General features: G+C 42.2%; 2 protein-coding genes across 21 annotated transcripts in view; both read left to right on the forward strand.

The window, feature by feature from the left end:
• Positions 1-27671, forward strand: part of B4GALNT3 (beta-1,4-N-acetyl-galactosaminyltransferase 3) — a 237224-nt gene that overhangs the window by 156281 nt on the left and 53272 nt on the right. The gene's annotated exons all lie outside the window — the stretch shown is intronic.
• WNK1 (WNK lysine deficient protein kinase 1) overlaps positions 15189-27671 on the forward strand; it is a 108341-nt gene continuing 95858 nt past the window's right edge. For 11 of the 20 annotated variants that reach the window (XM_053407112.1, XM_053407114.1, XM_053407113.1 and 8 more), the window contains exon 1: positions 15190-16954. In XM_053407112.1, the coding sequence (XP_053263087.1) occupies positions 16172-16954 (783 nt within the window). In that variant the 5' untranslated portion in view covers positions 15190-16171. Of the gene's footprint in view, positions 16955-27671 lie in introns of all 20 variants that reach the window. The other 9 variants (XM_053407116.1, XM_053407123.1, XM_053407130.1 and 6 more) reach the window with 5 other exon arrangements.

Below are 27671 nucleotides of genomic sequence, written 5' to 3' on the forward strand. Positions count from 1 at the left end.
ACAGTTCACATTTAAAGGCAAAGCTACCTAATTTGCACCTTCTGAAAGAATACATGGACCAACACAGTCATCTTTTGAATTTGCTCAACTTCAAATTTTGCAATGCAGGTTTCCAGCTCAGTAATATAGTCATTTATTTTATTTCGTTCAATTTATATACCACTAGATTTGGGTGTGACCTCAAAGTAGTTTACAAAAAGATAAAACAATAAAATCAAGAAAAGATTATAGCTATACTTTAAAAATACAAAGGTTAAAATACTAAAACAAATTAAAATTACTTCAGCTTCCTAAGTATCTGGGTAGACTTTTCTAAACAAAAGTGTTTTTAGCGGGCATCAAAAAGTAATGTGTATGAGGGTATAGTGAGCATAAAAATGTATATATTAGTGAAAATAATATAAAATTTGTGTTGCATTAGGTGGCTTTGCTAAAATGTGGATATTGGGCAAAACTGCATACAAGCACGTGTATACTAAGAGAAATCTGAACTAAAATGAAGATAAATTTTCACATACACACATACATATACATATACAGCAGTCATTTTTTGACTGGTGTCCAAGGTACTTCCTAAAAATTCCAAATACAGTGGTACCTCGGGTTACATACGCTTCAGGTTACATACGCTTCAGGTTACAGAACTTTGCTTCAGGATGAGAACAGAAATCGTGCTCCGGCAGCGTGGCGGCAGCAGGAGGCCCCATTAGCTAAAGTGGTGCTTCAGGTTAAGAACAGTTTCAGGTTAAGTACGGACCTCCAGAACAAATTAAGTTCTTAACTCAAGGTACCACTGTATACCCACTGGCGACCACTGTTATCAGGCCCATGCAGAGGGTGGGGGGAAGCCGGGTACACTTACCCTGGACCTCAGAAGGCTAAGCTGGCCAGTGGGCCCTGCCAGGGCCTGGCTGCTTTTTTGTTTGAGTTTATAACTTTATTCTATCAAGACTCCTGCCCATTTATTCAAAAGTTACAATACAGCTTTGTTCACTGCCATATATTGTTCAGGTTCCTGAAGACCCCATGGATTTTGGAGCAGCAGCAAACATAGAGGGGAAGGGGTAGGTAAATACAGCATGGAGGTGGGTGGGTGGCGGTGTAAATTGCCCTCTCCCTGGTCATTAGATCAGTCATTTGATCAGCAGTGAGGGGGCAATAACACCCCACATCTGTTCTTCATGGAGCTATTGAGGAGGGGTGCTGTGTTTGTGTCTGCCTATGTGCATCTTGTGTTTGTGTGTGAGACTGGGAGAGAACATGCCTGTCTGTGATGACCATACTGACCATTGGCATGTGACTCCTGTATGATGAAGCCTCACACCCAAAAAAGGTAGCCACCCATGGACATTAACAAGCCAAGTCCACGACATGTGCAGTCTCATCCTTCATGTGTTTACTCAAAACTCAGTCCTATTATAGTCGATATAGCCGACTCCCAAGAACGGACACATAGGCTTCCTATCCTAATCTACAGTGAAGCACTATTACAATATAAATTATATATATCTGGAGCTTATGCATCATGTATATTTGTATTTTACATATTTAAATACAGCTTGGAAGATGATATCTGAACATAAGGAAAACCCATCAATGCCTTTTCACCCTGAACAGTCTGCTTCTCCTCTCAGTTACGCTGGATTTATGCTGGAACCAGCTGATAAGATTGACTCTGATTTATGCTGAGAAGTGAAAGGCAATTCAGTTGAGTGTGATGCTGCTGATCTACCAGTAGCAGTTGTAAAATTGCCTATGGTTACAGGATTATTTCTATGGAAACACTTGAGTTCAATCAGAGTTGCTTCCGAAATAAATGTCTCAAAAATAGGTGTTAGTACATTATTTAAAACACTTGCACAGTTTCTTGTCACCTGTGTTTTAAAACACACACACACACATATGCACACACTTCAGCCTAGAAACTTCACAATGGTCTGACTCAAGTGCTTGACAAGAACAAGAACTACATTGGAGAGGCCTGTGACTCTGGTGTTGAAATGTTTGCTAGCAATTAAATAATTTTAGCCACAAATTATTGCAGTTCTCAGTACACAGGAACCTAAGAAGCTTTCTTATAGTGTGTGGGCCATTGTTTCATCTAGTGCAGAACTGTCTACATTGACTGGCAGCTGATCTCCAGGTTTCTGGCCAGGAATCTTTTCCAGTCCTAACTGGAGATGCTGGGGATTGAACCTGGAGCTTTCTGCATAAAATCAGATGCTCCACCACTGAGCTATGGCCTTTCCTGTACTCACAAACACTGCAGTGTATACCATATGCAAGAAAAGCTTAGCTTGTGCAATGTTGACTTGGAGCTGTTTTGGCCCATTCTGAGCTGGTTGTGCCTATATGCACACGATGGCAGACTTAATTTGGCTTGTGGTATATCACGACAAAACATCTCAGTTGTACGGTAGCAATAGGGTGCCCAAAGGTGAAGCTGGAGCTAACTCAGCTCATAGCGGCACAGTCTTCTGAGCACTCAGTAGTTCTGTCAGAGGAACAAACTAGAAATTCTGGAAAAGTTGCTAGTTTAGCTTGTGGGTGTTTATATGTGCTCATGTCTTCTAGAAAATGTTTTCTGTCACAATGCAGTTAAAGCTCATTAAGGCTCTGAAAAGGGCTCTAAGGCCTAAGCATAAACAGCCAGAGGAATGGAAAAGGCCTGAATCAGGCCAATGGTCCATCTAGTCCAGCATCCTGTTCTCACAATGGCCAGTCAGATGCCTATGGAAAGCCTGCAAGTAGAAGCTGAGCACTCTCCCTTCCAGCTGTTTCCAGACACTGGTACTCAGAATAAGCATGCCACCTCTGACAGTGGAGATAATAATGGCTAGTAGCCTTATCGTTTATGAATTTGCTGTATCCTCTTTCAAAGCCATCCAGGTTAGCTATCTGAGTCTCAGGTGGCTCACAAGTCTAGGTAACAGGCTTCAGCTCAAATTATACAGGACAATGGCCTGTTTGTTTAATTCTGGGTCTACCACAATCACATACGAGGAAGACATTGTGGAGTCTGATTTTACAGCAAAATATGTATGCTGGGAGGGGCCTATGGACACTCCTTCATGTCCTTGTTGTTGATTCCACCCCCAGCGTTTTCCTTGCAGCTAGGCAAGCTTCCTACATAGCAGCCCAGCATATATATTGGGGGGGGGTTGACATCAGGCAAACAGGTGTGGTGGGATAGCCAGGTGCAAAAGAGGGTGGGGTCCTGCACCTTTAATAGTTCTGTAGAAGCAGGGATTTAAGCAGGTAAAGCTGTTGTTATGAAAACTACATCTGCTGAAATTCTTTACACACCTGTTAAAAACCAACCAACTAACCAACACACAGGTCTTCTACTCTCCACTCTGTGGCTAAGGAATATTTCAGTTCACACTAATAGATGTTCTGCCATCTCATGTAGTTTGAGCCAACCATCCCTGTTTGTTCCAGTGACCCCTATTAACCAGTGGCAGTTCCTGTTTTATGTAACCTGTCCCTGGAAAATTACTGTCCCTATTTTATTTTTGTTGGAGGGATGTCCTGTTAAATTTGTCAATGTAAGTTAAAGTGACCAGATAAAAATCAGACCGAGTTCCTGCACCTTTAATAGTTGTACTGAACAAAAGGAATTTTAGAAGCAGTGGCTTACGTGAGTAAGATACACACAATTACGTTTCCATTTCTACTTAATTATTATAGGTGCAAGAGTTCTGTCCTATTTTTCACACAAAGCCTTCATTAGGAGATGTACTTCCCTGATTATAATAGCAGCAGAAGATAAGAACCTGGTTACTGACAAATTTGCCAAGGTCTGTTCATACTCAGTAACAGAACCAGAAAATCCAGGAACAGCTGAACTTGGATACGTGTCCCTAGAGGCCTGGAGCTCTGTTACATGCATACCTTGGAAGACTCCATTGGAAAGCCCCACTGAACTGAGGCTGTACGAACCTTTAAAAAGCACTCTAAAGAACAATAAGAACTGTAGTTTGCTAAGGGTGCTGGAAATGGTAGGTCTGTGAAGAATAAGCTACAGTTCACAGGATTCTTTTGGGGGGAGGGATGGAATGTGCTTTAAATACATGGTGTCTGCACAGCCTAAGTGCAGCTTATTTTGAAATAAACATTTAATATGTTTTAGTATACTTTTACAATGTTTTGTGAACCACTCAAGAGGACTCATCAAAAATAAATAAGTAGAAAAAAGGTTGTCCATGTGTGTGTACGAAGTGTAAGGTTGTAGGTACTTGTTAGACTGTAAAGTATTATTATTATTATTATTATTGACAAAATTTCTAGACCGCCCTTCATCTAAGAATCACAAGAGTGGTTTACAATATAAAAACAAACAAATACACAGCATAGTAACAAACATAACAATAATAACCCCCTGGATTAAAAGGCCAAAGATTGTTTAATTAGCCAAAGGCCTGGGAAAAGGGGAATGTTTATGCCTGGCACCTAAATATATGTAACAAAGGTACCAGGCAAACCTCCTTGGGGATAGTGCTCTGCAAGCAGGGAATCTTCTCTGCTGCCTTCACTGCCACTAGGCTCAATGATGAGCCCTCACCAGCATTTGATTGCATTCAACTGGAGTTTTCCTCCACTCACGTTCAATTCGTCTCCCAGCTTGTTTCCTCACCATAAGCTCTGGACTATATCAGGGAGCCAAACGGGCTTCACTAAGCAGGACAGGGTGCTCAGGGTAGAATGTGTCAATAGCCAGAACTGTTTGGATGTTCCAGAGGTTAGCCAGGGTTTCGACAGGAGTGCCAATCATACCAGACTCTCGGATAGGCGTGTGTTCCCATTTTGTTTTGTATAGATTTGTCTGGTATGCAAAACACATACAAATATTCTGGCACTCATTGGGGTGCTAATTACATTTAATTGATTTTCTTCTGCTTAGACAGGCACACACGTTAAATAAGCTCTAGAGAAGTTCTGTGCCTTTAAGACTGTAGAGAAAAGAAAATTCAACAGCTGTGGTTCTCCCTTTTTCTGCAGCATAGTGACAGGAAAACATCACCATATTTATTTTTATGTTACTTTGTTAAGACTATTATCTCACTGTTTAGGGCCAAGCCCAAAAAAAGCAGTTTACAAAAGAAGCAGCTAGGATCAAAACATTAATACAATACTGCAACTATAAGAAGATTAGGCATTCTATGTAACATTTTGGGCTGATTCACACATACAGGCATGTTTATTATTCGGATGTCTGCAGCATCAAGTGATGACTTGCCTTTGTGCAGGACCTATGACAAATCAAACACACCCCAGACAGAACTTTCATATCACTTCAAATTCAGCCTCCTTCCATTGGACATCTCAATGTGGTCAAGGGATCCAAAGATTTTATCATGCATGTGCATGGTAAACTGGGCTTTTACAATAATAAAAGCCCTCAAGAGGGACTAGATCTAGACCCTTGCTTCAAAAGTGACATTTTCCCTATTTTTTTCTCTCACATCCTCACCACATCAGCTAATGCTTGCATTTATAAACTAGTTATTTACTCTGTTGCTTCTTTCCCATAATTTAAAAGCTGGATAGGATGCATGTTCTGACAAGTGACATTTTAAATTAAATTTATTTTAAAATCTGCACTAGCTGTTCGTATAGATGCAAGAGTTAACAGTATATATGACAGAGAGGTCTATGCTACAAGTATTGAATTGTTTATCAGCCATGTCTCTTCCAGAGAACTCTGTGAATGTGGTTCTAGGCAGGAGCAATCGTCAGCATCCTCAGATCTACTATTGCAAATAACAGGTGTCCTGGTAAAGTAATTAGTGACTCTCACTGGCCATGCTTGGACATCACTTTAAACCATAGGTTAGTGTGGTGAAAACAAGCCTAGGAAAGTCTTGGACTCATATGGCCTCTTACCTCTAGTGGGTATGTGAGGAGGAGATTGGAAAGTTTTGTGCCTATTTTTGATTAAGTCAGTTTTAACATTACACCCTAACTTTAAATTGAGTTAATCTTAACTCTGGGCCTGTGCTCAGGATGACTATTCCAACCCACCCCCAGGCAATTTAGCATCAACTAATCTGTGAGGGGGGAAACCCAGAAGAGAGGGAAGGAAATCTCAAGGCTCGACTTTCACCTCTCCTCACCAGACAATCTTCCACCAGCTGCCCTGTGGGAATGATCTTGATGTGTTACAGACATGTTAATTTTTAATAATAATAATAATAATAATAATAATAATAATAATAATAATGGTAATTGAATGTTACTTGTAACCATCTTGGTAGGTTTTACATCCTAAAAGGCGAGATATAAATATTGTTATATATAATGAGTCCAGAAGGTCTGAAGATGTAACACCATTTCTGGGCCAACTGCACTAATGCCAATGGTGTTTCTGAGCACAATTCAAAGTGTTGGTATTAACCTTTAAGACCTGAAGCCATTTGGGTCCAAGTTACCCAAAGGACTGCCTGCATATGAATGACCCTGTCTGTGATCTAAGATCTGTTTGAGGTCATGCCAAGGTCAGAAGACAAGATGGTGGCAGCTAAGCAGTAGTTGAACTCTCTTCCAGATTACATTTGATTGGCTCCTTCCATTCTGGCATTCTATAAGCCCTTATTAATTTATTATTGTCTTGTGAGTTTAGGTGATCTAATTCAGTTTCTCTCACTGTGTTATTTGTCAGTATTCACTCAATGCTTCTTATTCTGCCTGATAGTCTACTGTTTTTATTTCTCTCTATGCATTGCTTTGGGAGAGCCTGGCCTTGAAAAGGAACAAATAAATAACCTGAATAAATGGAATAAGGTGCAGAAGCCATACTCCCTTTTGCCTCTGGCTACCCTAAATTTATGGACACTTTGTGTCAGATTAGAATTTTGTTAGCATTAATAGCTACTGAATGGTTAGAAAAACATTGATATGTTATAAGGTAGTTAACACCTGCAGTGATTCCTGCCAGTTTTTACAGTCACATTTTCCTATTTTTCAAAAGTGCTGTTGTTTCACCTGTTTCTTTAGGCAGCGGGGGTGGGGAGTAATCCTAAAAGGGGAAACAGATTGACTTGATCTGAAAGGGAAAACAAATAAATCATGTATTCATAGATTTCTGAGCAATAAAACTTGCAAATTATTAAAACATGTTGTTAGAGCAAAAAAAAAGAGTGAAGGAATTGAATTTATTACAGCATCTTTAATCAATTTATCGCCTGATTTTGCTATTTTCCCTTTCCCATAATAATATCTTATTTGTGGGCAGTATTTATTTAAGTTATGAGACGAGGTGCTCAGAGCTTCCTAGAATAGCTGGAGAGCTTTAAAGTTGCAATGTTTTTAGAGGTACTTTAGAGAAGCCATCCTGCTTTCTGATTTAATCCCAGAATGTCCCACTTTTTCTTAGGATGTCCCTAAGAGAAATGTTGGATGGTATGGAGTTACCCAATTTCCGAGCCATCTGAAGGCAATCCTGCATAGGGAAGTTTTTAAAAAATGTTTTATTATTTTTTATATATGTTGGAAGCTGCCCAGTGTGGCTGGGGCAACCCAGTAAGATATGTGGGATATAAATAGTAAAATTATTGTGATGGAATGGGGTGTCCCTATTTTCATCTGAGAAATATTGAAGGGCATGTGAGCCTGGCAGAGGGAAAACAAGCCTCTAACAAATCATTTGACTTACCCTTTTTGCTAGTGTAACTTCCAATGGGTTTGGCATATTACTAAGCTGAAAGGAGTTTGGAATAGGAGTACCGGTAAGTCTCCCTTGCCCAAAGCATCCTTTTTTCAGGCTTTACACTAGTCTCAGATGAGAGTGCTTTGACTGAGCTGGAATGGAGGCATTATACCACTGTTATCTCTGGCTGAGCCAGGTTGAGGGAATTCAGTCAAGGCAGCCCCAGTTGATCCATTTATTCCCAATATATATTGGGTTCATATTGGTCCCTTTAAAAGTGCATCATTAAACAGTTATATTCTCCATTCCTTCATCTATTCTTTCCCTAATAGGGTTTTCCTTTCCCTGTGAATCTTGAGTATAGTGCAGCTGGAAAGTTAAAAGCTCTCTTCAACTTAAAATGGGAAAAGAGGTCTTGACAAATTTGAAAGAACAAGCATCCCACTCAGATACCTGAGGCAAATGAAAATCTAGAGCAAAAAGCTGTTTACAGCCCACACCCATGATTCCACAAGAAATATTCACTCTACAGACAAATACACCACAGGCATGAATGGGCATGAGGATTCTGTAAACTATCCAAATTGCAATTATTAACTGCTGTACAAAGGAAACAAGGAAGAATGCCAGTAAAGCTGCTGCTGTTGCCATTTTAAAATACAACGTAAGATGTAATGAAACAAATAGTTTTAATTTATCTCTGGTAAAGTTTTGTTTTTAAAGTGATTTGGCCACCATCAGCAGCTGCATATACTTTAAATAAATGTGTAATTTCTCAAGGGTGCTGGGAATTATTTCTTGTAAGTCCTTACTCCATGCCCACTGCCACATAACTACAGTCATACCTTGGAAGTCGAACAGAATCTGTTCTGGAAGTCCATTCGACTTCTGAAATGTTCAACTTCCAACGTGCAGCTTATGATTGGCTGCAGGAAGTCACACCTGACGTCCTGCTTCCAAAAGAATGTTTGAAAACTGGAACACTCACTTCCGGTTTTCGATCATTTGGGAGCCGAAACATACGAGTTCTAGGGCGTTCGAGAACTGAGGTACGACTGTACTGTTCTTCTATGTTTCCCTGGAGAGACAAAATCCCTATGAACTATAATGCCCTTACTTATTTAAATTGTCCTTCCACACAGCATCGTTTCCTAAATTACATGATTTATGGTCAAAAGCTTAGTGGTATATAAAACAACAGTGTCTCATATATTTTACATATTGATCTTGCATCTTTATTCTAGCTAAAGTCCTACCTTCCAATGGCTACACAAGCCTTAGTAACTAGAACCTTTTTGCTAAAATCTAAAAAATGCTGTGCCCCAAAACCACAGACTACAAGCCTCCTTCTATGTGGTTCGTTCAAATTAAATTCTGTTTTATGTGTAACTTTCAGCCTCAATGCTTCCTAGAAAGAGGTATTGCTGCTAGTATTTTATTCCTCCCTGTTCTCCTGCCAGCAATACAAAGATTTAATGATCTATTTGTAGACTTGTCAGGTATCACAAGATCTAAACTGTTACTGCAGGCTAGGGCCATTAGAGCTGTTCCAAATTATTCTTACAGCCCATCAGAGTTTAGAAAGCTTCAAGGGAAAGCAGTGGAAAAGTTACTTCCTCCTTTATGGAAATGGGGGCAGGGAGAAAGCCATTTCCACTTCCATTCATACATTCTTCTGCAATTACCATCCAGTTAGCACATGCACAAAGCCAATGAGGTGTAGTGGCTAGAGTGTTAGACTAAGACCTGGAAGACTAGGGTTCAAATCCTGGGTGACCTTGGGCCGTTCACAGTCTCCCAGCCTAACCTACCTCACAGGGTTGTTGAGAGGATAAAAATGGGGAGGGAGAACGATGTATACCACCTCGAGTTCTTTGGCAGGATATAAATGTAATAATAAATAAAATTCCTGGTGATTAGCACTATTGGCCAACATTAGGGAAGCAATTATTTCGGATTAATGGAACTTCCTTCTGAGTTCTGAGCAAGTATGCAAAGAATCAGGCCACACATTTTCAGGTCATAAGCTTGCTCATGCATGTTGCTCATATCTCTAAAAACAACATGGAAATAATTTCTACATGAGTTGGGAGATGGTGAGCATGTAGAAACAGAAAATATGTCTTTCAGATTTTAATGTGTTGGCAGATATGAGTTTGGGTTCAGAAGAGGCGTGACTGAACCATTAACCAGTTACAGCAACTATATTTCATTTCTGATCACGCTTCAGAAAATGCTTACAAATCAATAGTAAGCTTGGGGAAGGAAGAACCCCAAGGTGTGACAATGCCAAAATAATTTGTCTATGGATTTAAGGGTTACAGATCAGCATTGTGATAGCCTGAAGGTTTTTAGTATTTGTTTTACAAAATGTGTACACAGAGCTAACCTGTTAAAACTAGAATCCTAAACACCCTTGCTACAGAGTAAGCCTGATTAAACTCAATGAGGCTAACTTTCAACTGTATATCTCTAGGATTGCCTGGCACTGCCACTGCCTGGCACTGCCACAATCCCAAGCAGAGTTAGGTGCTCCTAAAACCACTGCTTTCAATGGGCTTAGGCATGTTCTCACCTCTCAAAAAGGTACAGGCTTGAATACAAAGGCTGGTCCTTGACTATGTAAAAGAGGTGACACACATGCAACAAAATATTATATCCTGAAAAAGCTGACAGATAAATCCTGTTTTTAAATTATCATTATCATAACTTCTTCTCAAAAACCACTGTCTCAATGTGATTTACACATAAGAAAAAACAGTTAAAAGCACAAAAAATGATGAGCTATGGTGGCTCCTTCAACAGGAATAATGCAGAAGAGGTGACACACGTGAACAAAATGTTATATTCTGAAAAAAGTTGCTATACTAGTGAATCCTGTTTTATTACCATTCATTTATTAATCTCCTTCTAAACCAATGCAATTTAAAAAGTTCAAAACACGAAAAAACCAATATAAAAACTGACCATCTTCAATTTATAGACTAATGGAATTCTTTGCCCTTATGAGTGTCTCTAATGCAGGGCTAGGGAACCTTTTCCAGCCCATGGATAGAACCTTCCTACATCCAACATATGGAGCCTGCTGGAGGACACGTGCCAGTTCTGAGTGGGGCCAAAGGCCAAAAAACATTGGTGAAGCAAGACCACATTCCAGTCATACAAAATTGTGCACACATAGACACCTTAGCATCCTCAAGAGGCGTTGTCACAGTTTAAAGACACTTTCCAGCTAAGCAAAAGCATGCAGTAGGACTAGGAATGGGTTTGGCTTAGGAAGAATCCTGGAAGGCCACATTTGTCCCCTGGGCCTGAGGCTCTCCCACCCCATCCTAAGGAGACGATCAATGGCTACTAGTCATGATGGTTATACTCTGCTTCCACAGGGGGAAGCCGTATCCTGAATACCAGTTGCTGGAAACCACAGGTGAGAGCTCTTGCGTTTGGGTCCTGCTTGCAGGTCTCCCACAGGCATCTGGGTGGTCAGTATGAGAACAGGACGACTGGAATAGATGGGCCGTTGGCTTAATCCAGCAAGCTCTTCATATGTTTGCCTCATATTACACAGAGCTGGTAAGTCTAGCAGCGACGCGGACTTATAAAAAATATTGGGGGGGCCCGGGAAAGCTCATGAATAATAAATAAGCTCATGAATATGCAAATAAAGTGGCGCCGCCTCCTCGTGAGCGAATAGGGGAGAGCGTGCTGCGCCTATTAATCAGCTCCAAAGGAAATTGGGTGGAGCTTTTGCTCGGGAGGGAGGGCAGGAGGCATGCAGCCCGCCCCCCCTGTGCATTTTGGGCTGGGGGAGGGGCGGCGATGGCGCTCTGCTGGAGGGGCGCCGGAGATTATTGGGGGGGCGGAGCCCCCCCAAACGAATTTTTGAGGGGGCTCGGGCCCCCTCAAGCCCCATGGAGTCGGCGCCTATGAGTCTAGGTGACTTTTAAGCACTTGCTTTCTTATTAATTGTCTATTCTTCTAGTCAGTGCACCAGTCATCGAAAGAAAGTTCTAGTCAATAGACATATAAAGAATAATCAATTGTGCTTCCTTGCATTCACAGCCAAGTGTTGTTGTTTTGTTTTGCAGTGCTCCTTAAGTCATTAGTATTTGGCTGAATCACACAGATTGAGTTCAGAACTTAATATTTTGGATGCAGCACAAAGTTTGCTGATTTTTAAAGCATGCTAGTGTTATGAAGAATTTAATCAGCACTGCAAAGCTGTTTAATATAATGTTAAAATGTTGCACATAATTAAAAGCTGGTTTTGAGTCAGTTCACAAAACAAAAGGCTTATTTACTCACAAAAGTCTAAGGGCTTCCTTGAGTTCATCGGGCTGCTCGTGAAGACAACAAAATATTTCTGAAAAAAAGAAGAAGAAACTTGGTATAGTTAAAACATTACACAAAGTGATATATGTTGTTTTCAAAAGCGTGAATTGGGTAGGTACACCTTTAAATATGCATGGAATGGAATTTCTCCCCCATCCCTAAAAAGCAACAACAAAACCAAAACCAGAATTGGGCCAAATATATGATAAGCAGCATCTAATTCAGAGGTCATCAGTCCTTGTGGAAAAGTGGACACACTTCAGATTTTGAGAGCGTGCTATGAGTGTCGTGCTATGAGTGTCGTGGGGGTGGGGACTGGCACAACACAAATGGCTGGGGGGGGCGTAGCATAAAACAGAACAAGAGAGATCAGTCATTGCTGCTCTCCCTTCACCCAGAAAACTGTAATGTTTACCACAGGAAGTTAGCCAAGTCTTGCTAGCCCTGATTTTGAAGATACAGCTGTTAAACAATACCTCTGTTTTCTTCAATGGCAGTCTTAAACTAAAGTCTGTTCTGTACCCACTTACCTAGGAGTAAGTCCTATTAAACACAAAACCTTACTTCTGAAGTAGTCGTGAATACCCCTACTGTACATTAACTCTACAGTGCAGTTAATTATTAATGAATGTTTGGACATCACCTTTTGCATCACAGGAGACATTAAGCTTCTTTGCAAAGTTTCCACATTTTGCATTTGCCATTTGGAGTGAAGATTCTTTAACATTCACCTGCACTTATTGTGTAGTAATACCTGCAGAAAATAACTGCTAGGGAGTTCCTGAACTCAGATGAATCCACTATAGGAATTAATGCATTGTTGTTGCTGGGAAAAAGGAGCAAAGTACAGAGATTCCAAGGACCACAAGAAAATAAGAGTGAAGCAGAAAAAGTTTCCAAAGAGGATGGGGATGGGGAGACCCTAGGTTTAGGATTTTCTGTGGCCTGGTGTTGAAATAGTTCGCTTATGAATCTAACTTCACTAATAAACTAGGCATGAGCAGCTAGGCTGGCTAATTTCACTGAAATTGTTTAGAAGGCTATCAGTACATTTTGTTTCATAACTTACTTTCTAGGAGGGCTATAGAATAAGGTCCTACCTATCTGAACTATATATTTAAAGCAGAAACAATCATGGTTTTCCCCAAAGAATCAGGGGGACTGTCATTGGTTCAGAAACCTCTGTTCTCCTCCAAGAGATAGAATTATCAAAATGGAATAACAGCCGGTCCCCCTTTCCAGGAAATTCTGGGAATGGTAGCTCTGTGAGTACAGTATAGGGGTCTCCTAATTCTCACTACCTTTAATAAACTACAGTTCCCATGATTCTTTGACGGAAACCATTACTATTTAAAGTGGTCTGATACTGGTTTAAATGTATAGTACGGATGGGCCCTAACTTTTTAAATTATTATTATTATAATTAAAGCTCAGATTCTGGGGCCCCTGCCTTCATGCAACAATGAAGGCAATGAAGGCCCATAGTTCCTGAGTTGCTGACCCCTGCTCAAATCAACCAATCAGTCCCCTCATAAAAATATTATAATTTTATTCAGAAGGTATTATGGGAGGAACACCAGTGAAATCTCCTGTGGAATGCCAATTCTGAAACTCAAATATTAATTAGGAGGATTGTTCCTGATTACACTAGGAAATTACATCAATTTCATTTGTAGCTTGCCACATGTGCTGATGGCTCAATTGCCCATTTCACTGTGTATAATTGCAGCAAGAAGCTGTTACTAGTCATGTTTTCCAGCCACATACACCATTAAAGACATACACATACATGGATTCATCCTGACTTAGGAAATTTCTCTTTTGTGAAGTGCAGGATATAAGCAGCTGCCTTGGGGCGCGGTTTACATGTTCTGCAAGGACTTTTTCTTCACTCACTATGTAACCTATGAGTTGGAGTAGTAGACAAATTCATGGAAGATAATATGGCTTTTAGCCATGGTGTCTCTGTTGGAAGCAATATCCCCGAATGTCAGTTGCTGGGAATCACAAATAGAGTGTGTGCTGTTGCCCTCAGGTTCTGCATTCATGTTTCCCATAGGCTCATAGAAATTTAATAAAATAATAATAATAATAATGGTTGGAATTGGAAATTGTTTCAGCTGGGCACTGGACTGAAGGGGGCACTGGCCTGCAACAGCAAGCTCCTCTTATGTTGTTAACTAAACCAACAGCCAACCAAAGCAAATCATTGGCCCGCTTAAGATGTACAGTGGTACTTCGGGTTACATACGCTTCATGTTACATACGCTTCAGGTTACAGGTTACGCTTCAGGTTACAGGCTAACCCAGAAATAGTGCTTCAGGTTAAGAACTTAGCTTCAGGATGAGAACAGAAATTGTGCTCCAGCGGCGCGGCGGCAGCAGGAGGCCCCATTAGCTAAAGTGGGGCTTCAGATTAAAAACAGTTTCAGGTTAAGTACGGACCTCTGGAACGAATTAAGTACCGTACTTAACCCGAGGTACCACTGTAAAACTAAACCATGTGAATAATCAGAAGTGAACTGGTTTCATCCTGACCATATTTTGAGTTCTATCTAGTTTCAATCCCTAACAATAAACCTCTCACTTAATTTAAATCAGAAAGTGGGTAAGTCTAACTGTTCACTGTGTTCCATGGAGCTTAATTCCAGGTAAATGTGAACAGAATTGCTTCCTAAACTAAAAAACCACGGACAGATTTAGCTTACTTTTAGGCTTTCTCACATAGCTCTCTAAAACCAGCGCCGGTGGCAAAATAAGAAGTACGAAACAATTCTCCTGAGAAGCTGGGCTGTATAAAATTAAGGAAGGTACTTGTTCTCATTTAAAGTTCACAGCTTCTGCTGGAAGTCCAAAGTAGGTGAGTTAAGCATGATGGGAAACTCCTTCGCTTCAGAAACAACCCACTGATAATGGCTCCTTTCCTCTCTCTCCCCATCTCCCTTTACTACGCAGTCTCCTCTGAGGCAGCGAACGGGGCGCGCGTGCGAGGGGAGAAAGCCTCCAAGTACTCTGTGAAAGGAAAACTACAACTCCCACAGTTCCCTCCAATTCCTCCTCAACCCTCTCTGCCTGCGGTGCATCACGGGACCTGTAGGCCGCGCCGCGGCGGGCCGCTTCTGAGGCACCCGCGAACTACATCCCCCAGGCAGCCGCGAAGGAGAAGCGGCGTTGACGCAGGCGCGGTGGAGTGCGGACGGAAAAAGGGGGGCGTGGCCTCCGAGGCTTGCTGTCTCTGTGGCTCCCTGTGAGTGAGAGTGTGCGTGTGTGTCGGTTTCGGGTACAGTCGCCATTTAGCGCGGCGAGTTCCCCGGGGCTGGGAGAGGTGGCAGCGGGGAGGCCCATCCCCCACTCCCCTCAGGAGCCGTGAGCGAAAGGAGGACGGGAAGGAGCTGAGGCGGACGGGCGGGACGAGCTCGGCTTCCCTTCTTCGATTATAATATTACGAATTTCTGCCTCCTTCCCACACCCCGCCTCTCAGGCCAGCCACTCTCGCAGCGTGAGGCGCGCGGTGGCCTCCTCCTCCTCCGGGTGAGAGGAGCGAACGAGGGAAGGAGGGGCGGCGACGGCGGCGGGAGTCCCGGCATCGTGTGAGGGGACGGAAGGCGACTCTCCGGCGGCGGCGGCGGCTGGCTCTCTGACTGGACCTGACTCGAAGCAAGGAGCGGGCGGCGGGGCGAGGCAGAGCGCGCGCGGCCCCGACAGGGAAGGGCCTCGGCCAGCCCCGCACCCCACCCCGTCGGCTCGGGGCCTGCCGTGGGCTCCCGCCCGGCTCCTTCTCCGCCCTTCTCCTGCGACCCCCCCCCGCTCCTCATCGGATCCCTCCTCATCTTCGCCGCTGTTTGCTGCTCCATGTCGGCCCCGCTGCTCGGCCCCCCGCTGCAGCAGGATGGATGCGGACACTGACCGCCTGCCGCCGCCGGCCCAGCCCGCTCTGCTTCCACAGCAGCAGCAGCAACAGCCGTCGCCGCTGCTGCCTTTCCTCCTCGCGGTGAGGAGCCTCCGGGAGCCTCCACTGCCGCCGCCGCCGCTTTCGCCGCGAGAGCAGCTCCTCGGCGCGCTCCCCGCCTTGCATTGACCCTCCTCGAGTCAGCTGCTGTTGCTGCTGCAGCAGCGGCGGCAGCTGCTGGTGCTGCTCCTTGCCGCCGCGGCTCCCGCGCCTTCGCCGCGCTTCCCTCCTCCTCCGGCACCATGTCGGGGGGCGCTTCGGAGACTCCCCGCTTCCTGGCTCCTCCGCCGCCCCCGCCCAAGAACGGCTCCAGCTCGGACAGCTCCGTTGGCGAGAAGCTGGGGGTCGCCGCCGCCGCCACCGCTACCGCCGGCACCGGGGACCCCGAAGGCTCGGAAGGCAGCGGGGCCCGCATCGAGGAGTATCGCCGACGCCGCCACACCATGGACAAGGACAGCCGTGGCGCGGCCGCCACCGAGCACCGCTTTTTCCGCCGGAGTGTCATTTGCGACTCGAATGCGACCGCTCTGGAGCTTCCGCGGCTGCAGCCCGCAGCGCCTCCCCCTCCTGCAGCCGCCCGAGGGAGCATCCCGCCCGTGCTGGGCTCGCCGCCGGAGTCTGTCATCCAGGCAGCATGTGCTTCTGTCACTGCTAGCCAGGCTCCCACGCTGCTCCTGCAGCAGGCACCCCCTCTGCCTCCACCCGCAGAGGGGCAGCCTGGTCAAGAGGCGTTGGTAACAAAGGACGTTGCCCCACTGCTGCTGTCCAAGGAGGATGGAATAGAGGTCACCCCACTGCCCCCTACCAGTACAGCGGGGACCACTGCCGTTTCTGCCCGGGATCTGCAAGAAGAGCGGACTAAACAGCAGGAAGATATTGAGGAGCTGGAGACCAAAGCTGTGGCCGTCTCCCCAGATGGCCGTTTTCTTAAGTTTGACATCGAGATTGGTAGAGGCTCCTTCAAGACTGTCTACAAGGGGCTGGACACGGAGACCACAGTGGAGGTTGCTTGGTGTGAGCTTCAGGTAATAGAAAGGTGTCAGCTTGCCTTCAGGGTTAGGGTAGACAGGCACTCACTCCCCTACTGCCAAATTGATAGTCCCAAAAGAATGGCTGTATTCCTGTGCGTGATCCATGGAAGATTACAGTTGATCCTGGCTATATATTAAGTAGTCTCATTTTTGTGTGTGCTGTAAAGGTGATCTGGGAAGCATTGGTTACTCTTAATGGCCTGGAACCAGGCTCATGATACTGGGCTCGTGGTTAAGTTCTCTTCTTACTAGCCACAAGCTGTAGCCAAGGTTTATTCTTGGCTACAGCTCAACCATGGGCCAGAGTTTGGATAACACACTAAATGAAACTTTGACTTAACTCTATGTGGTGTGACAATAAGGAGGACTGGGGAGAGGAGCACAGTGGCTATGAATTACTCTCTGGGAGTGTGTGGGCGTGGTAAACCATAGTTTAGTGTACTGGGTTGTGCAAATCACGCCAATATGTGAATCAGGCCTATATCTGCTAACATTACATGATAGTCTCAACTTAAGATGTTGGTATATACTTTGGTAGCTTCACTACTCAGGCTGTTGAGTTTTGGTTCACATCTGCAACCTGTCAAATGATAGCAAACCCTTTTTAAATTAAAAAGAAGTCAGTAGGGAATGGTTTTATATTGACTAGGGCTGAGTCCATTGTACAATGTGGTGATAAAATATTTGGAAAATGAGAATTCTGTGGAGCTGCAAAGGCACTAAGTTTAGCACCAACCCTGTTAAATTTGTGCAAAGCCTTCATATTTCTACTAACTGTATACCTCAGCTTGGTAATGATACTGCAGCATACATTGTTTATTATATGTTTGTGTATGTAACCCGAAGTAAAAAAATCTTTCTGATACGATATTTTCCCTGGAATAACTATCCAGAGATTTTCTTCTTGTTCCCTCTCCACATTTAATAAAAAATCCCAGTTAGAGTATGTTTGGCTGTGGCAATGTGTGTAGGGCAAATGTGTAATATCAAACAAACTGTGGTCATGCACTAGAGAACTGTGACTATTACAGTTCACCAGTGTACATTGCATGCTTGTAGGATTAACACTGCCTGTCACACTAGTGGTTTGCCCTGTCTGTTGTGAAGTGACTCTTAAAGTCTGTCTGCCTGACACATGTTAGGTCATGTTTAAAGTGAGGTAGAAATGTAAATTGGTATTGCTTCAGATATGTTTTATGGAATGGTAAGTGATTAAGGCTTCAATCCTAAGGGGTGCATTTGTGCGGATGGGAGGAGAGGGGAAGAATGATGGTGGTTCTACCACATTATTCTACTACAAACTGACAGACTCAAGCTGGCACTGTGGAAGTGAGGGTGGAGGGATGCTCTTGAGTTCCAATGGGTTTATCCAATTCTTTGTGCATGTAGTTCCATAGGTGCAATGGGATTTCTATTTCCTCTCTACTGTCCATACTCCCAAACTCTGCTCTGGAGGATGCCCCAATCCTCCACAGCTGATTTAGAGGATGTGGGGGGTGGGGTAAGGTCTGGAGGTGACAGGAGAAGAAGAGGAAACTCCATTGTGCACACAGAAGTCAGTTGCGCCATTGTAGCTGCAGCATTGGAAACAATGAAATGAAGAGGAGATAGAGATCTAAATGCACTCAGAAGTGGACTGAATTTCCCTCCAGTTTGCGGGCATGTCATAGGACTGGAAGGAATCTGAATTATTCAGGTCCAAATCATTTTCTAGCATGCTCCTTTTTGACAATACTGATGCTGACATCAGTTAGGCCAGGGCTTTGAAGGAGCTAGGACCATAGCATCGCCCCCTTTGTGAACCAGATGAGGGTCATATTGTATGTAGCTGTCTGTACATTGTCAGCTTTCTGGCTACCCCGTGTTTGTGCATACGGGTGCATGAATTGAAAGGATTGCAGTGTTCTTTGAGTGAGCTACTCGCACCATCTTTGTAGTTAGGCAAGTAGTAATTCCTTCTTGATAGGTCAGTAGCAGTATTCCACACCCAGTTAACAGACATGAGTGGTAAGTGGGTAGGCTGGCAATTTTGGTTTGTCATTTCTTGTACTCCACAATCATTTCACAGTAAAGACACCAATAATAGTTCATATGAATTGAGTCTTAAGAAAGAAGTTGTTGCATTGCGAGTTGAACAGTAAATGCATGAAAGGTGCTCATTCTGCTTGGGAAAAAAATCTGGGTTGAAAAATCAATGCTGATATTTTCCAGAGGCATAGGGTGCAGTCATATAATTTGCACTGCTCACCAGTGAAGTTGCTAGCTCCAGTATATGTTGAAAAAGTTTGTATGAACAGTGATATTAAAATATTTTAAATAAATATTAGATGCACTAAACTTCAGAAATGTACACCAGTGATCTCCAATTAGCAAAGTACTGTGGACTTTCAAAACCCAAAGCCATGAGCTCCTTACTTTTGAAAATTTTAATATCTCTGTGGTAGTTTTTTTTTTTTTAATGTAAATGGTGCCATGGACCTCCTAGGTGTGTTACACAGACCTCCTGGGGTATGTAGACCACCATTTGGGAACCACTGATGTAAACAATACAAGTTGCCTTTCAGAGAACATCTTGTTAAGTCTGGCAAACTGGGTAAAGATTCTTCAGTTTATATTGGTTTGTTTCAGGGTCAGCATTTGAAACAAACTCATGCTCACATGAGAATTCAAAGAACTTGGAAGTTTGTTGCAGGCAGAATAGACCAAATGCAGCAGTGAGGAAGATAAATTAACCCATGAACTAATTAATTTGACTCCCCTATACCAGTGAGGATGGCCAAATACAGACTCCCCTGAGGTTTCCCTTCCTATACTTAAATTTAAAACTTGAACTCTACTTGTAATGATTTCTTTTTTACATTTTATTTAAGTGCTTGCTTAAATTGAGACTATCAGCTTAGAAGTAGAAGCTCTGTAGTAAGATTGTGTGCTTTGGGAACAAATTGGTTTAAAGTCAGTCTGATGTTAGGGTTTGTCTGCACTAGTAAGTTGCCTGGTACTTATTGTGCTCTGCTTTGGCCTTAATCAAAATTGGAGCTTTTTATAGATTGAGGAAAACTTTCCTTTGAAGCAGGATTCAAGTGTGCAGCTTGACAACTGCACTGGAATAGCAGTTATGCCTGTTGATCACAGTGTAGTTTTGTGTGGGCCGGTTTGGGGTGCAGAACAACTTGTGGGGGTTGGATGTGCATCCAGTCCTTGAATTTATGCCAGGATGCACTTGCCCTTGAAGACTTTGAAAAACTAATGGTGAACCAAGTGTAAATGAGAATTTTAAAGTGTTGTCAGAAGTTTGTATTCTGGGTGAAATGAACTTTGAAGTGGTTGATTTTTGTTTGCCATCCTCAAGTACCTTTTGTTTGAATGCATTATGCTCTTTCTTCCATGGATTTTTTCTCATCTTGAGTCCTTAATAATGTAATAGCAAATTTATCTGATAAGTATCAATATGAAATTAGAACAGTATCATCACCATCATCATATTTGTATACTACCCTTCATCTGAAGATCAGAGTGGTTCACAACATAAAAGTACAAAATGAGAACACAAAATACATAATAAAACAAAAACAAACCAATAATCCCCCTCCCACAACCCAGTTAAACGGCCATAGAATGTTAATCACCTAAAGCCTGCTTATAGAGAAACATTTTCACCTGGCACCTAAAGATATGTAATGAAGGGAGAGCATTATATAAAACAGGGAGCCACCACAGAAAAGGCCTGTTCTTGTGTTGCCAACCTCCGGACCTTTCATGGAGGAGGCGCATGAAGAAGGGCCTTAGAAGATGATCATGGGGTCCAGGTTTGTTCATGCATACTGCCATGCTCATAAATTAACTGAAAAGGGGTGTAGAGAAACATCTCTTTGTAGGCAATGTTTTGGGGGTTTTTTATACAAGGTGTTTGCAGTTCTACATAGGCACTGTGTTGCCTGATGCAGTGAGATGCAACAGGCTTTTTGGTGAGATAGCTGTTGAAAGCAAAAAACTTTATGGAGTGCTCTATAGAAGTAGTCATAACATGGATATCCATGAAGTACTTTCAGCTCTCCAAGTAACTGTGCTTTCTTCTCGCTTTAAATACATTTCTTGCAATGTTGGTAGATCGTTACATTCGTATCCCACTTATCTGGGAGTAAGTAAGCCCAATTTAATTCAGTAGGACTTCTGAATAAACGTGGTTAGGTCTTCACTGTTAGTTTGTTAAATATGTTGTATTGTTTTAGTTAATTGGAATTTTAAAATATTATTTATTAATTTAATAAAATGAATTTCAAAATACAGTTGTGAAGCATGGTCTGATACATTATTTTATTTTATATACCTTATGCCCTGCCTTTTACTGTTAACTCCTTACAGAGGCAGCTTACCAAAACGTAAGAATAAATACATCAACTTATATCTGAAAAAATATCTTAATAATTAAGCAGCAATGTAAAATTCTGGAAAGATGCTGTTTATTTCTGTTTTATGTTGGAGTGGAGTCCCTAAGACGGTTGGATGGTGTCTTGTATGCCTCCTTCCTACAAGTCCTGCAGCCAAATTGGTGCTGATGTATTCCTCTGCTTTCCTGGGCAGCCCATACACACTGCCCAGGCTTACGCCCAGGGGAGGTCACTTCAGTGCTGCTAACTCAGTGGTTTGATTCCCCACCCCCCAAGTGCACTCCATTGTCTCTTTAGCAGACAGATGCCAATAACAACCTCACCTCTGTATTTAATGTACAGTGGTACCTCGGGTTAAGTACTTAATTCGTTCCAGAGGTCCGTTCTTAACCTGAAACTGTCCGTAACCTGAAGCACCACTTTAGCTAATGGGGCCTCCTGCTGCCGCCGCGCCACCGAAGCCCAATTTCTGTTCTTATCCTGAAGCAAAGTTCTTAACCTGAAGCACTATTGCTGGGTTAGTGGAGTGTGTAACCTGAAGCGTATGTAACCTGAAGCGTATGTAACCCGAGGTACCACTGTACTGTTGTTAACTAATAGACTGGGGTTTCCAAGATAACATATTTTGAGAAGGTTGTGGTACTACATTATATATTGAACTTGAGTACCATTACCACAATGTCCCTTCAGCATTTATAGAAGCCAGTGATTCTAATATAGAGTATGATGTGAATAGAGTTCTTCGTGTTTAGATAAGTGTTCTTGACTGTACAGGCAAGTGGAGAGCTTTGAGGCTTAATAGTAATCATGATTATTTATGAAACTTTTACTAAATTCCCAGTTTCAGTATTGTCTGTGTTTATGGCAAGGTATAAATATTTTGGAGAATGTAGGATTTGAGTAGTCTGCAATGGAAAGGCAGTGAAATCCTTATTTGCTGGGGTATGTATGTGTGTGGGAGGGGGGAAGTAGGTTAAGTGTGTTGCTATACTTCAAAATGCTTTGTTTCCAGTCTGAATCATCTTCCTCTGTTTTGAGTCAGCAGCTTGTTCCCTTAGCTTTGATGGATGCCAAAAACTGCTTCATGGACTCTTGTTCACTTCTGAAAGTTAATGCAAATATAATCATGCAAATAAAATATAAAATTATCATTAGGAGGGTAAAACCAACCTACCAATTATCCTATTGGTTTCTGATACAGAAACTAGATTTAAAAAATGTTTGTGTATATAGTGGTTTAAATTTTCACTGATTCGACAGTTGATTTTTCAGAACGTGTTCTTGAGTTTATAATAGCCTTCCTAGCTGAGATAGTATGGTTAATAGGCAGAAATCCTTTTTGCCTTCACTATATTTCTGTAGGGCAGAGGAAGTTAAGTATGCAATTGATTATTCATTCATGCAATTAAAGTGTTGGGTGTGGCCTGTGACCTCCAGTTAAGTCCCTCCTTCCTTTTCATTGAGTCAGTTCTGGGTGGGAATGCGGAGCAGATTCTTAATTCATATGTGCTGAAAGCACACCTGTGAAGTAATTAGCTCATTGTGCTAAGAAATGTTCTGGCATTGGATTGCTGTTGAGATTTCTGTTACTCACCAAGGCGCCAACCCTTTGTGTAGTATAATCTTGCACCATAAGAGGAAGTGTCATCTGTCTGATCAGTGGCAGGTTTATTCTAAGCATTTTTTCTTCCTCCACAAGTAGCCAGTACACTGCCTGCCCCTGAACTTTTCGTAACTGAAAGAAAGAACATGAAAGAGAGAAGAGGAAATAAGAACTAACAGAGAAGGATGGGAAAGAAGAAAGAAACAACCAACAGAGATTGGAAGAAAGACAGGAAATTTGGGGAAATGAAAGCACAGTGAGGGAGCAAGAATAATAGACATGCCTTAAAAATAATGGGGGATTAAAGAGGTCTCCCTTCTGAAACCAATAGCTGAGCATTGATTCCCTTCCCCCATAAAGCATAATGAAGACACTGAACCGACACAGTGAATTATAGTTTTGGTGAATAGGATTTGCCCTCTTTTACAAAATGGCTATTGTCCCTGTAAAATATGTTTAAGATTCTGTTTGCATTTACAGTCATGGTATATCAAAGGTTAATGGAGGATCTTCACAAAATGGCTGCTCAAAAACTGCAAAGTTGCTGCCTGTAACCCATGTATTATTTACAACATTGTCTGGAATAAGGTCCAAGACACAAATTTATTAATAACAATATATTTGCCTGTCCTTCTGATTGTCTGGAACCTTGTGCTTCTTGGCCTATATAGTTCACTCTGTGAGGGCTTCCAATCTGTTGGCATTAGTGGAGGGAGGCCTTGTCTCAGTCTGGGAATCTCTCTTGAGATGCTGCCTTTGATTAAATTGAAATTTCCAGAAGTCTGGCCATATGATGTAAATCTTCTTCAAGGATTAGTTCTATAGGATAGGTGAAGCTCAAAATTAATAGGAATCCTGGGAATTGTAGTAGGATACAACAGAGACCTGTCCTATGCTTCAGCTACTGTTAAAATTGATAAAAGAAAACAGACGTGTTGGAGAAGGGAGGACAAGGCGCCTGCACAAAGAGCTGAAAGAAGAGTTGGGGACTTATACTGTGATTTACTAAGTTGCCTGTTGAAAGAGAACAAGCTCTGCTACCAGGTCTAAGTTCTATTGAAGGACTGAGGGGAACTGTAGCTGCTGGAGACAGTTCTTGGACCACAGACTGCTGAACAATAAATCATACCACTATGTCTTTGGAAAGAGTTTCTTGCTGGCAATGACAAGCACAAAGTTTGTGTTTGTAGGGATATTCAGCTGGGGACCAAGAGGAAAAATAGGTTATACTGTTTTCTTTTAACCCATATATCCCATTCAGTCACATCAGTTACTAATCTTTAACATACATTTTAAAACTGAAGTTAAACCTAAACTTTTGCCCAAGACTAGTAGCACTTTGTACCAGAATGAAAAAAACATTAATCCAGGACTGCTGGTGAAAAACCAACTCCCATGCAGCCCTTGTAGCATCCAACAGTTCACTACCATCACCACCTACAGTGATACCTCGTGCACCAGCTCCCAACGCAATATTTGCAGATATGTTTAAGGGATTTCCCCCCCCCCCCAGAGGTTTGCAAATGAAATTGCTCAAAACGCCCAGTACCAGATAATCTGACCATCTTGAAACAAAATAAATTTTAACATGCTCAACATAATGTGAGAGCAGGCAGCATGGTACAACTGTGTAATCTTCTGCTCTGTTTTGTACTGGTATATACATATATATACAATATATATATTTAAGTAAATTTCATTATGAGTCAGTAAATGCATTTGACTAGTCAAGTAGTTTGTTCCAGAATACTATTAATATAAGCTTCATTTTCTATTTCGTTTCATATTTTCTCATCTATTTCTTTATAAGAAATTACCTAATTAAATCCCATATGCCCAATTCACAAAAACTTATTTCACACGTATTTTTTACATTGCACAAAATATGTCTAGCTGCACATTAGAACAAACCTTAACCAGTACCTTTCTAGTGAAATGTTCTGGAAATGTCAACTCACTTGGAAGGTGACATCTGAAAGCTAGTGGCACATAAGCAATACTTCACTTTGTTTAGCACTGTTATTCTAGAACTCTTCAAAGATTTATCTTACCAGGCACCCTCAGTACTCAACTACTTACTCCAAAAGTGTACTGCCTCTGTGATGACAGAATAGCTAAGCAACTGGCTGTATTTGGACATTCTGATGGACTATGGTTTATCATGATAGGAGTGAGTCTAGCCTCACACCTCTTCCAGTGCGGTAAAGGACTTTGGAAGATTTTCCTTCTGTTTTTGGTGCATGGCAACTTGCTGTGTCATCCAGACCTGACGAAAGAATGTTATGTCATTTCCCCCTTTCTGCTTTTTTGTAGTGATCGGAATGGACCGTGCCTTCAGGGACTAGTTCTTATTTAACTTATCATGCTGCTGTACCTAATTGTGCAGTATGTTAAACGCTGCTGCTTTGCATTTAAGTGCTTGCTACACATATATTGGACTTTTGTAATCTCTACAGCAACCCTTTCAGGGCAGTTTGGTTTTAAACCTAGGTTGAGGTTGAGAGAGTGGTTTAAGGTCACCTTCGGAATTCATGGCAGAAGCAAGATCTGACTCAGGAACTTCTTGATCTGTAGGTCAATCTCAGCCACTATGCTACTTATCCCCAAGCTCACTTTGTTTATGATGTAAGACAGATGTGAATTCAAGAGATAAATAGTTCAAAAATAGATGTTTGTTCTACATTGTGTGAGAATATGCATTACTATATTATCACACAAGATTACAGTGCTGTTCTAAATCACTATGTGTCCGTAGTAAATTGCATATGTCATTTGTTTCAATTTTCTTTGTACAGTGTTGTTGCTTTGGAAAGGTTGCAGTATGCCTAACTAGACCATGGAGTTAAAAAAAGATTTACCTGAAACTCAAAATCTCAAAGATCTCTAAGTTGGGAGATCTCTATGTGGAAAAACATGAACATTCAAGTTGCAATGTTTATTTTTAATATTAAGAAGTGTTAAAATTGTTTGTAAAACATGCTTTGTTAGGAGCAATGGAATTACCAATCAGCCTGGGGAAGAAATAGCCAAGTTAGCTTCCTTCTATGGAAATTTTTATTTAAGGAAGAATGTACCACATATCTTAATGTGGAAAAAATTCCTGACTATAGAAAGAATGTTCATCTACCCCCAAGTGTTTTTATTGACATTCTGATCAGTCTCCTTCAGGCTTGGAAATCAACTCTTGCGGTAGTTGTCTGCCCCAACCCTCCTCATTTGCCTTCTCTACACCATGTTCTGTTGGTACTTTTTGACCACTTCTTTCTACTGTACTGCTCTCTCTTCCTCCCACAGCATCCTTTCACTTCTGCAGATTGCCGAAGGGGGTGGCGGCAACTGCCATTTATGGAATGCTAATGTTGCCTATTCTTCACCTTGCCCGCAGCTTGCATGATGGAGTCTCTTGAATTATGGAGGCTGCAGATAAGGCTTTCTTGTTCTAGTCATATAATTCATTGATAGAAGGTTAGAAAGGAGATTGCCTTGTATCCAGTGTTCAGAATGTTTTTTGAAGACTATAGCCAACACACTCTTGCTTGTCCTTACTTAGCATTCAGAATGCACAATGGGTTGTCTTTGTCTCTTATCTAGAAAGGAGGCTGGGTAGTTAAAATCTCAACTCGCCACAGGTGACCAGGCTAGCGGTCAGCAGCAAGCATGATCTTATTTTAAAGTATTGCTGTTATGTAAACAGACTTTTGCTGAAACATGACTACTTTGTTTACACAGAATCTGAAAATAGACTGCAGAAGTTTAAGTAATGATTTGAATTTCCAAGACACAGCTGATCTTAATTGATTTAAATTATTTACTCTGTTGTAAATTGTGCATTACCTAAACAAGTGTCCAGTACTAACTGGTTGCCATAACAATCTTTTGAGAGAATATGCACCATAATGTTAAACCATGGTTTAATGCTATGTGGATGGATCTCATTGAGCTGAACAAAGCCCCTGGCTTTCATCCTCCCCTCTTCCCATGCAGCTGACTGGAAGAGAGTTGCCAATTACTTTGTTAACCTGACTTTCACCTTGAGTATGAACCAAACACGTAGTGTAAAACAAACAAACAAAATAAGCCAACTTCAAGCTATGGGTTATGAAGCTGACCTGTTAAACTGACCAGCTTTTACTTTAAACCAGGATACCTTGTTTGTTAGTAACACAGCCAAGATTCATGGAAACTGAAAGTAGTCTTTGCAGCTCTCCTGGCTATAGGGGTGAAGGTAACTGGAGCAGTGTGTGACCCTATTCCTTTCTTCAGGCCTGGTGAGACTTTTCCATGTACAGGCAGCCCCCCCCCCCCGGTTTACGTGTGTTCAATATGTGTGCAACCATACATCATGCTGAATCTAGAAGTGGCCCAAAAATGTCACTGAAATGCCACTAAACGTGCAGGCGTGGCGCAGAATGGGGTACTTGCAGGTTTTTTCAATGGGTTTCAATTATACAGTGGTACCTCGGGATACAGATGCTTCAGGTTACAGACGCTTCAGGTTACAGACTCCGCTAACCCAGAAATAGTACCTCGGGTTAAGAACTTTGCTTCAGGATGAGAACAGAAATCATGTGACGGCGGCAGCAGGAGGCCCCATTAGCTAAAGTGGTACCTCAGGTTAAGAACAGTTTCAGGTTAAGAACGGACCTCCAGAACCAATTAAGTTCTTAACCCAAGTTACCACTATACATGATTTCACCGATGTGCACGGTGGCTCAGAATG

Source organism: Podarcis raffonei, chromosome 10 (assembly GCF_027172205.1).
Source record: "Podarcis raffonei isolate rPodRaf1 chromosome 10, rPodRaf1.pri, whole genome shotgun sequence".
Taxonomy (NCBI): domain Eukaryota; kingdom Metazoa; phylum Chordata; class Lepidosauria; order Squamata; family Lacertidae; genus Podarcis; species Podarcis raffonei.